The sequence below is a fragment of the Eufriesea mexicana genome, unplaced genomic scaffold (assembly GCF_001483705.2).
Source record: "Eufriesea mexicana isolate 0111107269 unplaced genomic scaffold, ASM148370v2 scaffold1303, whole genome shotgun sequence".
Taxonomy (NCBI): domain Eukaryota; kingdom Metazoa; phylum Arthropoda; class Insecta; order Hymenoptera; family Apidae; genus Eufriesea; species Eufriesea mexicana.
The window spans coordinates 398,902-413,320 of NW_016909433.1; the positions used below are offsets into that span (position 1 = coordinate 398,902).

The 14,419-nt window shown below is 45.6% G+C and overlaps 1 protein-coding gene across 10 annotated transcripts in view; it reads right to left on the reverse strand.

Annotated features, from left to right (window-relative positions):
- Nucleotides 1-11,785, reverse strand: part of LOC108547855 (uncharacterized) — a 33,347-nt gene extending 21,562 nt beyond the window's left edge. For 4 of the 10 annotated variants that reach the window (XR_001890230.1, XM_017900549.1, XM_017900554.1 and 1 more), the window contains exons 1-2: nt 4,805-4,866; nt 4,235-4,716 (exon numbers count right to left, since the gene is read on the reverse strand). Coding sequence is in view for 9 of the 10 variants with exons in the window: in XM_017900549.1 (XP_017756038.1) it covers nt 4,235-4,314 (80 nt within the window). In the remaining variant the exon portion in view is untranslated. Of the gene's footprint in view, nt 1-4,234; nt 4,717-4,804; nt 4,870-9,540; nt 9,603-10,626; nt 10,657-11,388 lie in introns of those variants that run through there. The other 6 variants (XM_017900548.1, XM_017900555.1, XM_017900550.1 and 3 more) reach the window with 5 other exon arrangements.
- Nucleotides 11,786-14,419: the final 2,634 nt, after the last annotated feature.

Below are 14,419 nucleotides of genomic sequence, written 5' to 3' on the forward strand. Positions count from 1 at the left end.
TATTACTTTCCGCGACAGTGGATTTTCATCGATCGTTTTTTACCTTCGCCACAGAGCTTCGAATTTCGCCGTAAAATAATCTCGTCGACTTTCTCTGGTTCAAAGAACGCCAAGCCGGTTTAGACACTCAATATTCCTTTCTTTCTCCCGGACTAATGTACGACGAATAGCAGCGTGTCCATGATACGCGTTCCGTGTTTTCATCGATTTTAATTTATTTGTGACAAAAAGTGATACGACCGCACATCGGTTTCAACTTTACTCGCGCGCTGCTCGTATTCAAATATTCCGGGGCAAAAAGTTACGCGAAACTATCTAAACAACTTTCACGGATAACCGTTCCGCTAGCAATCGAGACCGCCATCGACCGTTCCGCGATCTCGCTCGAGATCAATAGCCCCCTGGCGTTCGAACGTGCAAAACAGTCGGCTTCGGTATCATAACGCTCTTGTACTCCTGCTAATTAGACAGATGGCGCTAACGTCGAACGAGATCGTTGGAATCGGGACGCAAAAAGTGAAAAGCAGTCCGACGACCTGAACCCGCCAATTAGCAATGGTACTAGGAAACGATAGAACGGATTTTCTAACTACCTTCCCCGAACGATGAAATTGTGTTTGCAAACAGCGGAATTACACAAAGCCGAGCGAGATGTTTGGTGAGCGTCGCGTCCTCCTCTTCTCGATTGTCAGAAATTCAATGGTAAAAGCACCTCGATTTACGAATGAAACTGGATCCTGGATTACCTTCCAATTAGGATTGTTTACATACACGCTAGATGGCGACTCGTCCCTCTTTCCGACGGAATTCAACGTCGTCGACGCGATTCGCGTGTCCTCTCGTGTCACTAACCTTTCGCGACGAATCAATGCTCAGCTGCGTCATTTAATCGTACTCGCTTCCATTTCGTTTATTCGAGTGGATGCAACTGAAGGAAAATTATTTTTTTCCTCTTTCGCGTTCGTTCCGACGCGTGGGACTGGTTCGAATGGGTCCCAGAAATTACACGTAGAAATGCAAGATCGGAGGGAGAGGGATGAAACGAAGCGAGAGGGAGAGAGACAGAGACACACACGGCATATACCACGGTTATATATCGACGAGCCCGTGCTTCCAAGCCATCTTTCATCGTCTCCTTTGGTCGGTAACTCGGAGAAAGGATAACGATCGTTCTAAATATGCGCGCATATATAAAGTATATACGTATATACGCGTATACGCGAAAAGGTGAAAGCAAAGGCAAAGGAAGCAGAGAAGGGAAGGGCGATTGTTTGCGGAACGTTGTTTCGTTTAATTCGACGAATCGATGAGTATCGAACGGCGCAGCCGTTTTCGGATATGGGTCAGTGGTCGATACGCGTGTCCTGCGTCGCGCACCTATCCTACGCGTCCATAGAGTATATAGGGTATAGAACCGTGTGTGTATAACGATGCGCGTGATAATAAGCGTGCATGCGCATGTACGCGTAGTCCCTGGTGGCGAAATAGCGAGGTCGTAAAATTACTTGAGCGGAAAATTACGGATGTTACGAGCGCTGGAATGACGACTTAAGAGATTTTAGGAGAGATAAAAAGGAGCTTGACTCATCGGCGCCGCGGCGTTAAAAATCAATGCCGGCCAGACACTTTTTCGCTCTTCGAGGTTATGCGAGGTTATGCGAGGTTATGTAGCAGGAAACGGAGGAAACTTTTAAATATTTTAAATATTTCTCACCCTTATCGGACGCTAGCTTTTTACACGTGATTCTCATTAGGTTGTAACTGGTTTCGGTAAATATGCGAAAAATACTGTTCGATCAAGTACTGTTGCCATATGAGAGGTGACTTACAACCGGTAAGGGTTAATATTTTAGATACTTTAAACATTTTAAATATCAAACGGAATTCCTAGCGACCCTTTTACAAGATATATCGAGTTACAGCGGAAAGTTAATCGACGGTCCTTTCCATTTCGCTGTTCGAAACCCTACGGCCCTGAGTGCCCGCGGCATCAATCGGTGCCGCCACTTGATACGATAATTTACGACCTCGTCATTTCACCACCGGGCTCCATATACGGTACAAGTACATATACGCGTGTACTTATGACATAGATGACTACTCGGTGATCGTCTCGTTACCTGATCACCCCAACGTCTCGGGTCGCAGAGGAAAACAATGCAACCGCGATTACAACGTGTCACGATTAGCCAGAAGTTATTCTCTCGTCTATTTACTCTACACTCCATGGTCTCTCTCCTATGCTATACTTCTGCATTATACTCCTGTACTGTACGACTATAGGCTCGCCGAATTTGCCGAAACGAAACGAAACGAAACGAAACGAAACTTTTGATTTACCGAGCCCAGTGCAGTTCTGACACGTACAGCGTCGCTAGTTTGAACACCGGTAATCCATTGGATGGAAAACTAATAGAGTAGAACGATAGTACGGAGCGGGTTCATCGACCTAAATCGCCATATCGATCGATTAAAAGGATGCGCGATGGATGTGCGGTTCTTCGCGAGTATAGCAACATGGGTGGGGTATGGGTGTGTCGGTCATACCTCGGTTTATTACTAATAGTTAGCCCGTTACATCGCTATTACCGGTGCATTTCATTCGGCGGATGCAGAAACGCAATCGAGTGGAATAAGCCGATGATATCGACTCGTCATTCGATCATGGGACCTTCTTCCGATTTAAACGAAAGATCGAAAGATCGAGGAGGAATACCTTCGATCCGTGGATCTAGGCTGGACGCTCCTTGGATCGCGTAACTTTCGATTAATCCGTCGAACGTAATAAGATCGGACCCCTTCCGGCAAACGAGCGAACGACGTTAACGCGTCATCTAATGACTTAATCGCATCCAGACCTAACTCTGTGAAACTCTTCATCGAATTATATGGCTAGACCCGAGGATTACGCCTCTAGCCAGACCTTCGCGACCGTCTTACGCGTATCTTACGTGTTTGTTCGAATCTACACGCTCGATATTCGCCAGCAGTGATCGACGAGGTAGATCAGGTTCGTGGTATACATGTTCCAGGGAAATGTAAGGTTAAAATGTACAGCCGTTCTTCTAACGTGATTAATATCAAACACGAAGCGAGAGCAGGACCGCTACTCCTGGGAGGGCCCTTGTCGTCTGTACCTAATTACGTATACGGCACTGAGGAGGATATATACGAGTTCCGAGGATGGACGTAACATTAACTGCGAAGCTTTCCAGGATAATGCAATTACCAGTGTCTGACAGGATTTTCAGTGCTGTCAATTATCGAATAAAGTGACATCGGCTATACCTAAGTACGTGTACTTCCAGAGGGCGATGAACTTGCTCGGTACACGCTGCCTTCCGCGCTTGCAGCGGATCCAGGTGAAGCCTTCGCGATAAGTCCTTCCAATTTCAACATGCAATTCAGTACGGGAAAGAATTCCAGACCTTTAACGTTTCAGATGCGATATTTCTTAGCCCGTATTCTCGAACGGTTCGATTAAAGCGCACAATTACCGATTGTTGCCTATTATAATAAGACGAAACGATATCAATAGCGGAGGATCCCTTTTCTCCGAGCATTCCTTCCACTCTGAGCTTCGAATCAAAGACTACTCTCCATTCTAGTTTCCCTATCCGCGTGTTCCTTTTTCTGCCTCGATTTCTCCTCGCTCCTCCCATCTTCCTCTTTGTTGTTTCTCTATTTACCCGTCCGAGCTGAAGAATATCCGCGAGTGGATAAATGGTAGACCCGATTTGCAAGACCGACTGCTAACTGACCGAGCATGAAAGAGCCTAACGAGCGGAAACGGACGCGCGTATCCACCTCGGCCATAGATTCTACGCAATATCGGTACGTAGAACGCGACTAGAAAAGTTATTCACCCCGAATCGATCCGGTCGATTGTCGAGCCGATGAAAGCTGCCCTATAAGTAGTTAATTGGTCTGCTGCCGATACAGCTACTCTCCTCCACTCTCTTCCTCGTGCCCATTGCTATGCCCGATCCCGCTTCTATTCTCATTTTCGCTTCTTCTCCAGCAACAGCGGCTGCAGCAATAACTGATAATTAATCCGTCCCGTTGCACCGTCTATCAGTCGAATCGGTAAGAGAGAAAAAGACACCATCCCGTCTCCTTCTCATCCCTAGTTTACCTCTTTTTTCCCCAGATCGGTGCCAGATCGGATCAGGCTAACGATACACGCGTGGCTAAAAGCCGAACAACGAAGCTAGGCAGATTTGGTTATACTAACAGGCCAAACAGGGTGTTGTCTCGGGGACGAGTAATAAGGCGAATGAAGAAGCAAGCGAATTCCGTTATCTCGAAGCACATCCGAGGATCGATAGCAAGTTCGCGTTGCTCGGTTGATCGCAAGACGAAATAACGCTTACGATGCAAACTTCCTTAGACGCGCTTCTCGATTATTCATAATTAGAATCGCGACGGGGCAACCAATCGAGACAGTCTCTGATCAAAGATGCTCGAGCTCGGCAAGACTGGAACCTTCTGTCTTGTTCACCGAGCTCCAAAGGTGGGCGTAGAGTGGCCGATAGAGTAGCGAGTAGAGTGTACATATCGATTTCGCAGTCGGAAGAACTCGCCTATTACTGCCTCCGCTTTGCCATCCAGATTTCTTTGCGCGTTTCGAATCGATCGAAGGCCAATGTCGATGTCAAGCTTCCGCTCTTTCGCTACTCTCCGTTTCGCCTTTCCTCGCTCGATTACCCGTGCCACCTGGTATTTCGATCGAAAAATCGAGAGAAAAGTAAAAGGGCCTCGCTACTTTTTCGTCCTTTCCTTTATACGGAGTCCTACTACTTACTCTGGAGCAGGATTTCTCCAGCGTTGCGTTCCAGTCCACGCCATCGGGCATTGATCGCCCCCGACCTGGAACAAGCAAACGTTCAGTGAGAATTTTTTTCGAGCAGCAAGAGCAGCTATTCGACGTATAACCTTCGAGCATTTCATGGATGAAATGTTGGCGAAAAGTTTGTATTTATATCGTTTACGCGTGCCGCATGCATATCGTATTACGGGATGGGGAAATAGAGAGAGAGAGAGAGGAATTCGCAGTGGTAGATCGGTTAGTTATGAAAATTTTTTGCCAACGCTGCAGAACCAGTCCAAGAGGGACTCGCAGTTTCAGCAGTATTACGACCGCTGCTCTTCAAAACGCGCGGAGGGTACTGCTTTTTCCTCTTCTCTTTTTCGGCCTTCTCTCCTTCTCTCTATCGTCTTCTCTCTCAGGACCCTTTTCTTCCTGCCAGTATCTGTCTCGGTCCGCGATTCTACTTCTACTCTCAACGTTGCTATCATCCCCCACACTCGCCATTCTTTCCACTTCCCCCTTTCAACGTTTCACTTCGCAACTTCCCTCTCTCTCCCACGCCTTGCCCTCCCCTCCGCCGCGCTCCGTCTGCCCCCTTCACCCTGTTCGCTATCCCTTACTCCGCTTCGCCTTCTCCTTCACTCTGTTCCTGACCTTTTCTATTCAACAGACGTGATTGCAGCTTGCATATTTTACGAGACCAGACCTCCGAGCGTATACTCGTCTCTATCCATCCATCCATCCGTCTATCCGCGCTGTACTTGTCTGTTCGTCGACACAACCTAACCTTGCACTTTTCGTTGCACCAAGATTCTGCCCTTCGCATTCACCCCCCTCCCCCCCCGCCCCGATACTCACCGTCGCGATTAACCTTTACCGGTATCGCCAATTTATTTTATTCCAAATATTTTCCATGTAAACTGCTGCGTTTGTTGTGTCTCGTTATTAAACCGCGAAGAACGAGGATTGAGGTTAGGTAGACGAATCGTATCGAGATTAAGATATTCGATCTGCAACGTTTATTTGAATATGATATACGTGGGTAATGACGATAAAAAGACGCGATGGAAATAAATATTAATGTCGACGTTAATTTCAATAGAAATGCGGCTGTATATTTTCGATGACTTTAGGAACGAGAAATCCGAAAGCATTTTCGATATATAATTCTGAGGTTAAAGAATATTTAACGTTCGGAACGATCGAGTGGAGGTTCCGCTCCCACTGGACCGTCTATGGAACTAAGCGACGCGTTCAGAGTGTTCCGTCAGGGGAAATCAAAGGAGCAAAAATTCAGTTGGCCGGTTACGGAGTAACGGTGATATGCCTGGGCCTTGCGATGGTTCGAACTTTGCTTCCGTGCCAAACAATCTTCGATCGATCGACTGTCGTGCGCTGAAAACGGTAACGCTTCGAGAGTAGGAGAGAGAGTGAGAGAGAGAGAGAACTATAGATATCTCGGTTGAAACGCAGGCGAGAACACCCACGATTCTACGTTTTCTAACATTTACCGTTATAGGCAAATTACGACTCTTTACTTGAAAACGTAAACCTCGGAGTAACTCGTAATAGAGCTTTCACAGCGTTTTCATAAATACCGTAATTAGGCTACGCGGATTTTCTCCGAAGCTTCGTCATAATGTGACACATCTCGCTTAATGGATCGTTTTCTCCCCTCCCGACCACAGCGCCATCTCTCTTGTCCTTTCTCATTTATTTCTTCGCTCGATTGGTACTAATGCGATCCGTCGTACTTCGTCGCGATATCGAAATTTTCGAATCATCGTTCTTCCGTGCAATCTCGAGTTGGCCAATTCTTCCAACGTTTCCTAACCTATTATTCATCCGAGTCGAAACGAAGTAAGCAGAAGATGCAAAAAAAAGACTCGGAGAGAGTGTACATTGGTCACGGAAGCGTGACGAATACGGCGTAGATGCAACGATCAACGTCCATAGTCGTGCAAACGAATAAAATCTCTCGATCGCCGCCCTATATTCGCTGGTAATCTAGCAGAGGCTGTCACGCGAAAACACGTTTTGCATGCAAAATCGACGGACCGAATAACCGAGAGAAGCGTTTCAAATTCCCTGACCAGAAGCGACCTCTCACGGGAATCGATATCTGCCGCGAACTAAAGCGATCGATTTCGAAGGAAGCGTTTCGTGCCTTTCGTTCGAATATATACATCGTATATAATATCGCGCCGTGCACGCGAATCGATTTTATCGACAGAGGACGGTAACAAAGGTGTCAAAGATGCTTCGGTTCGAAAGCCGTGAGATTCGTGTTACGATCGAAATTCAGATTCCGCCTCTCTGCGTTCGTGCACACCGATCGAATTCACTCGATCTACCCTTTCGATGTGTCCATTGTGCACGGTACTCTTAACACGGAGTCGTGTTTGTTTAAATAATAAAAATATATCGCTCTGGTTCAAAGAGCTCCAGACATGCTCGTTATTAAGCACTCCCTGTACTCAGCCACCGTGAACGATTGCTTTTTTGTACGAAGAATTTTGCGGTGCTTTTCCAACGCATAAACGAACCGCGAATAATTACGAATGTTATGTAATCATCGCGTGTAATTTCCAATGCAAACTACAACGAAAGCGAAAATAAATCAAATGCGTATTTTATATTTCCCGCGCTGCGTTACACCCACCTGACTCGATTCCTTGTTATTTTACGAACGCGTCCCCGTCCTACTTTATACGCACAGTTACACACGCGAATCATCATTGTCCGTGACACGGCTGCGATATAATACGCGTAACAAAAAATATTTGCAGAAATTATGAACTTCGATTCAAACGCTTTCACATTTCGCGCCAACAAATTTCTGGCAAGCGTGTTTCCGTTTGTGGTTTAGGTTAGAAGCAACTCTCGCACGGCCGGGAGATAGGTGAAGCGTAACGTTACGTAACAGCGTCGATAGAGAAAGTACGAAGGCGAACCGGCGCCCAGAAGATCAAAATTAATCCTCTGGACGAAAAATAGAACGATTTTACACGTTCAGTGGCGACGTCTAGTCGGACGAGTGAAACGAAACGATAAACGAAACGAGTTACAGTTCGCCGTGCTACGAAACAAAGTTTCTTTCTTTAATTCGACGAATTGCCCGAGGCGACCCGCAGCCGGGCCGATTCGTGCCAAGTGTAGACACGGGTTCCAGTGGGGAAGGGGACATTCGTTGTATCGTGTATGCTCGCGTCGCCTTTTTATTGCGTAGCTCTGCCGATTACCCACGCACGCTAAAATCGTCACTGACGTAAAGAAGGTGAGCGGAGAGGGACACCAGCCGAGAAGCAAACCACGAGACCGAACGGAGGAACCGCATTGGTCGATATTTCGTCGCAGATTCTCGTTCGTCGAAAAGATCGAAAACAGAGCAGTCGAGACCGACGATAGGTTAGGTACGGGGCGAGGGGCTGTGTGAAATGCAGGACACAGCGTTCCCACATCTTCCATTCGTTACGTCGTGGTTAGTATACGCGAAAAAGAGAGAGGGCGCAACATCCGCGTTTCACCGTTTCGTACACATAGACACCGCGTTTCTGTACACGTTTCTTCGTCTTCCTCCTACGCTGCCTAAAATCCGTTAATTCTTTGAACGAACGACGCGAAGTGGAATTAAATAAACGGTCGAATCGCCGGTACAGCGGCAGCGTTCTAATCGTCCGACGTGTTTTACGAAATTAAACGAAACCAACTTTTCTACCCGTTCCTACCTTCCTCTCGATTTTCCAGTCTGCGGAAGCACTCGACGCTATTCAAACGTAAGCAAAACTACGATTCTATGTATCGGCTATGTATCGCGTAGCTACCGAAGATTCGCCTACAGAGTGCGCATTCGAGCCTCGTTTCGATGCATGTACAATGTATGCTTGCGGTGCACCGAAACAGCGTTTCCACACGTATACTTCGCAAGAGTCGTAAGCTGGAGAGTTTATTCGTTAAATGCGCGAACACCGTCTGTAGCGTATACATTCAATAAATACGTCTCGGTTGCCTTAGTTAAAAATATTTAATTTTTTATCGTTTTTCCATCGTTATTTCATTTTTCCATCTCTTTCTACCTCTCTGCCAGTGTCCCTTTCACTTCTTCATTTTCGTACGCGTACCTCGTCAACTGTGGATACGTTTACCAACGAATCGTGCCAATTCGATTTCGGTGATAACCTCTCCGAGCAGAAATCGTATTAGCGCAATGGCGTCGTGACTGGGGTTACTTTTATGGAGAAAAATGTACAAACGATATTATATTTTTTTGATAAAAATTTATTCAATTCGACAGCTGCTCAAATAATCCTATTTTTGAAAATTTTTTTTGGCGAAAATTCGGTCCATGTTCATTGTCCGAATTTTTAAATTACGACTACGTAATAACGTAATAACAGAAGCATATTATAAAAGCAGACTCGAGAAACAAAATCGAGACTACAGCTACGGATCTAATTGGAGGTGTAAAAGGGAAGCGGGAAAGTGGAAGCTCGAGGAATAAAATTTGAACAAGAGGATGCTGACTCTAATAATAACTCATGCTTGAAACCATCGTTTCGCGGCACACGTACGTACGTGTGTATATGTATAGGTGTTCCTATCGGTTGGTTGGACCGACCTAATAACCTAATGACAACTGGCTGGCTGTGCAACGTACAAAAATGTCCGCGCGAACGACCGGAAGTCGATTAGCGTCGCCTTAAGTTATTTCTATGACATCGGTTCCGTACCTTAAATGTTCCACGCGATTCTCGTTGCACGATCCATCGTTGCCCCGAAAACGTACACTGCTCTGTAACGTAAACGAAATACCACGGTTAAACGTTATACGAACATATTTGGAGGAAAGCGAACGTAGTATTCCGTTAGCAATTAATATCCAATACACCGTGGAAACCTTTCGATCTACCGTTCCTTCGTTACGAGACACCGAGGAATTTTCTCATGACCATTTGAATTTCAAGACGAATCAGGTGGGATTGATTTAGGGAGAGCGGATGTCTCACGAGACGAACTGTCTTTTTACCGTTAGCAATTAGCCACGTTAATTAAGAAGAAACCCATTTCATGTACGAGCTCTTCGAGTATCCGTCGAGACGCAAAGCGTAAGATTAAACGCCATTTTTAATTGCCACTGAATTAATGACATTATCAAAGATCGCGTATGAAAAATTGGAGAAAACGTAACAAAAGTTGCCGTTATTATCTTTTTCATTTTCTTAGATTCGTCCCGATGTGTGTACGTGAACGTGTAAACGCTGGGAGGCGCGCGCGCGCGCACGCTCACACACGTAGTTTCAAACGAATGCCTATGCCTAAGAATAACCTAGGTAAACCGGGTCACGTTCAATGTTTGCGTGTTCTTTTTTCGCAGGGGGACACACGCGGTAATGCCAGATTTAATAATCCTCCTTGTCATTTACGATTTTATCGTGTCCCGCTGTTGCGACTCGTATTGCATCGCCAGCGTGTGTCGTGGTGCATTCGAGATGCTTATGTATCATGGATGTCGCGCGACATTGATACCCGGCTTCACTTTCTCGCCGCGAAAATAATTAAAGTCCCGTCCGCGTAAGAATCGATAAATCCACCGTCTCTACGTGAACCGTGAATTTGTGGTGAACTTGAAAGGTGAATAGCGATAAAAATGTCGAAGGAGAGAAGGGTGAATCACCGCGATCACAATGACGAAGCTGCACCGTGTGCTAGCAATTGGATTACGTAAGCTGCTGCATAAGCTAAAAGAATCGCACCCATCGATGATAGCGAGCTACCAACAACTACCACGGCTATTAAAAGAAAAACACTCGTCCTACCTTCGGCTGTCTAATCCTACGCGTATCGTTCGCTGCTACTGGTCCTATCGAGGTCCCTTTCGAAACCGACGAAAACAGCTTGGCCAACCGTCGTATACGTATAGCATAGAAAGGCAAACGAAAGTAAAGATCGTTCGCGTCGTTTCGCGAGCAGCAGATTCCACGACTCCGCGAACCTCGATCGATCGAAGAACCGCGAAAGTCGGTAATCAATTTTCCCTAGCCTCGAGAATATCACGATTATTTTAATTAACCATGGGATCTTTCGGTTGAGCGATTCACCGAGCCATGGAATTATTAAGTAAATACGTTGGCGAACCTTGACACGAATCAACGCTACATAATCATAACGAAGCACAATACGCAGTTCCTGGTCTCGTATGAACATCGATAATGTCCGTGTTACATCGACGCGAATATTTCTAATTCAAAAATACGAAATTCGTTGTTCTTATTTTGACCTCTGTTTTTGCTTTCTTGTCACATTTTTCCTATAGTTGGTTCGTACAAATCAAATGGAAAGGACGCGACGGCCATTTTTCGCCATCGCGATATAAATTTTCTGATATACACAGGGGGGATAATTGGTGTATCAAAATACAAAGTGACACGGTCGTTAATAAGCTACGGCAATTCGGAAGGATTTATCTAAATCTGTTGTTTTCGACGTTTTCGTTTCGTTGTATGCGTCACGAAAACATCGTCCGTATTATCGTGCGTTCTATCAACGAGAGTATAGATCGAAGAAGAGAATAAACGTACCTTTTTAGCGCGAAACTCGCGCCTATTTAGCCCTTAAAATACGACGTGTTAATCCAATATGGCAGAACACACACATGTCAAAACAAATCGGCGAGTGGCGCGGAATGACGCGACGACGCTACACAACTCTACACAGCTACACGTTCGTATTCACTTCACCCGAACGTCGGATCGATATAGTTTCGCAGCGATTTTAGACATATTCGACGTTGCTACTAGAATTTACGCGTTTAACACAACTGTTTAAATGTCATTGTTGGACCAATATATACGGCATCGAAGAGATTCGTTTGCGTTTGGAAAAAACGTTCTCGATCACAACTGTAAACTCTGCTGGTTTAAAGAGGCACGTAGACGATCAAGCTCCGTCGGTGACTGGCAACGCGAACCTACGTGCTGCGTCGCGCCACTCATTGGCAACTTCGTGGCAGGGAAAACCGAATGCGCCCGAACGGCAGACCCGGTATGTAGCTACCCGAAGAGAGGCGCTGCCTCTCCCGACGTCGTTCATCGAAGTCTCAGTGACGCTCAATTCGAATTATTTGAATTATCTATCGTTTATTTTCTTTCTTTTCTTTCCTATTCCTTCATTGTTTTTTTTTTTTATTTTTATATCTTTTTCATCCCGTTCTAAATATAATTATAATTTTTCTCTTGAAATTTTCTCAACACTCAGTGATATTCGAACGTCGAAAAATCCGTTACGACGCTTACGCTAAGTGAAATATATATGCGTATATATTATTTTGATTTAATTATCATCGCGTGAAAAATTAACGCGAACCGTTATCTACACGGTCAGTTACATAATTGCACGATCTGTCGTAGATGTCGTTAGTGTTTGAAATAAATTGATAAAATATTAGGAGAACTTATGATCACTTTATGACGAATGGAAAGAAAAATACGGGGAAGGATAAAATTGGGAATTCAAGAATATTCGGTTTACGTGAATTTAACGTTTAAAGAAAATTATCATTTACCGGTTGCTGTTCTTAACCTAATGACCGATTAAATGTATTTCTTTAACCTAAAAGGATATGCACATATCGAAAGCTGGCATTTCGACTCGTAACAAAACACGTGAAGGTAGATTACAAGGAGCAAATTAGAGCGAGAATGTTTAACGACGAGAAATAATTTTTACGAAACATGAAGTTACGTTATTACGAAACGACGAAAATGCAGTTGATCGTCGAGCGGTTAATCAAGCATAGACTATCATCCGGTTGGACATAGTCCAACGTTTCCTCCATCTGCCTACGCTTACCGGCACAATCTTATTCCGTATAATCGAGTTTCGTATTCGCTCGTAAGACGAGCATAGTTTTCCCGTATTAAAATACAACGCGTGTTCCATGAAATTTCAAACGTTGCAATTCACCATATGTATATATATCCTATAAGGTGAAGACACGTTCAGCCATGCCCAATAAGGGAGAGATGATCCGTATAGAGTTCTAATCGCGATATCTCGTACTCGTCTGTCTGCTCCCGTCTGGGGTTCACCCTGTCTCGCCCTGTCCCTACTTTTCTCCCTCCTTTGGTTCCTCTTCGAGGACTCATACGTGACTCTAATTTTGATACGTCAACAAAATTTGCCCTGTGTACGTTACCATAGGCCAGGGGTGCACAACCTAAATATTTCCTTCGTTTGTCATTTCGATTCGGATTATGTCATTGTACAATCACGAAAATTAACTTGCGCGGAAAATACACAGGAAACGGAACGGACCAGAAAACGAAGATGGTGCGACACTCGTGTAACGTAAATATTCAAAAATCTGGAATTGTGATTCCGTGGCAGTGTTATACGGAATATCGTTTGCAACGATATCACTCGAGTGGTGATTCGATCCGATCTCGGATCAGAGAGCAACAACGATGATTCGTGGCGATAGAAGCGGCGACGAAAACACACGGAAACGTACGAGATGGTTCGAAGGACAATTAGACGAGAATGTTCAGTGGGAGAAAGCAGGGGCGGACGGGAGGGGGGCAAAAGAGAGAGAGGGGCTGAGGAGGCAGAACGAGAGACGTAGAAAACAGTTTTACGCGCGAATGTAGAGAACGGAGCGAAGCAGAGCGACGGATGACGAGTGCAAGAAAACTCTTGAGTTACAATACAGCCACGTCACACCGTACCCGTAGACGTCGCTCGTGCTTCCCCTCCATGGTTTCACGACTCTCTTCAACCCCTTTGCACAGCCTCTTGTTACACGGTTACCCTGCCCTTCCCTCTTTAAGGCTTCGTTTAGGATGGGGTTACCGGTCGTTACGGCCAGTTTCAAGGGTACTCTTTCCACGCGTACGACACGAAACACGGACCCGTGTACGCTAAGTAGGCGCATCAAAAGAAGAAAAGCCTCTTTTACTCGTTCTTTGCTTTCTAACTTGGTCTCTTTCTTTGGTTTCTGCTCTATTCCCTCCTCGTTATCCTCTCCTTTTGTCGAGATTAAAATCCTCGGTAATAAACTAAGCGAATGCTTGTTTCGACGGTTGCCGGCCAGACAGACGTTTCGCTCGTAAGTGGAAAAGCATTAACGAACGGGGCGACGATGCGGGACGCGAACGGTGGATCGTTGGGAAAGTTGCTAACTTTTCCAAGGCGAGCATATTGTTCGAACAAAGACGAATCGGTTTGCGTTTGAGAGCACAGCTGCTGAGATCCGATCTTCGCGGACGTAAAATGTCAGGGAAGCATGGGTATGTCGTTAGCAAAATGAGAAACAATGTTCGCCGAAGCACGTTGTACCGGTAACTAGTTGAAGCGCACAGAGGATCTTTCGTTAACGGACAGACAAAGGGAGTGGGGGATGGGAGGCCGGGATAGAGACGAACGGACAAACAGACGCGCGTCGACGTCGAGCGCGGGATGGACGAGCAAATGGACGAACACGGAACGCGAGACACGCGATATGTAAAGCGATGCCAAGCCTATCGCGCTGTTCTATGTACATATTTTTCGCGAGATCGCGACATCGGCGACGTTCGAAAACGGACAATTCTCGGTGATTATTTGAACCGTTTA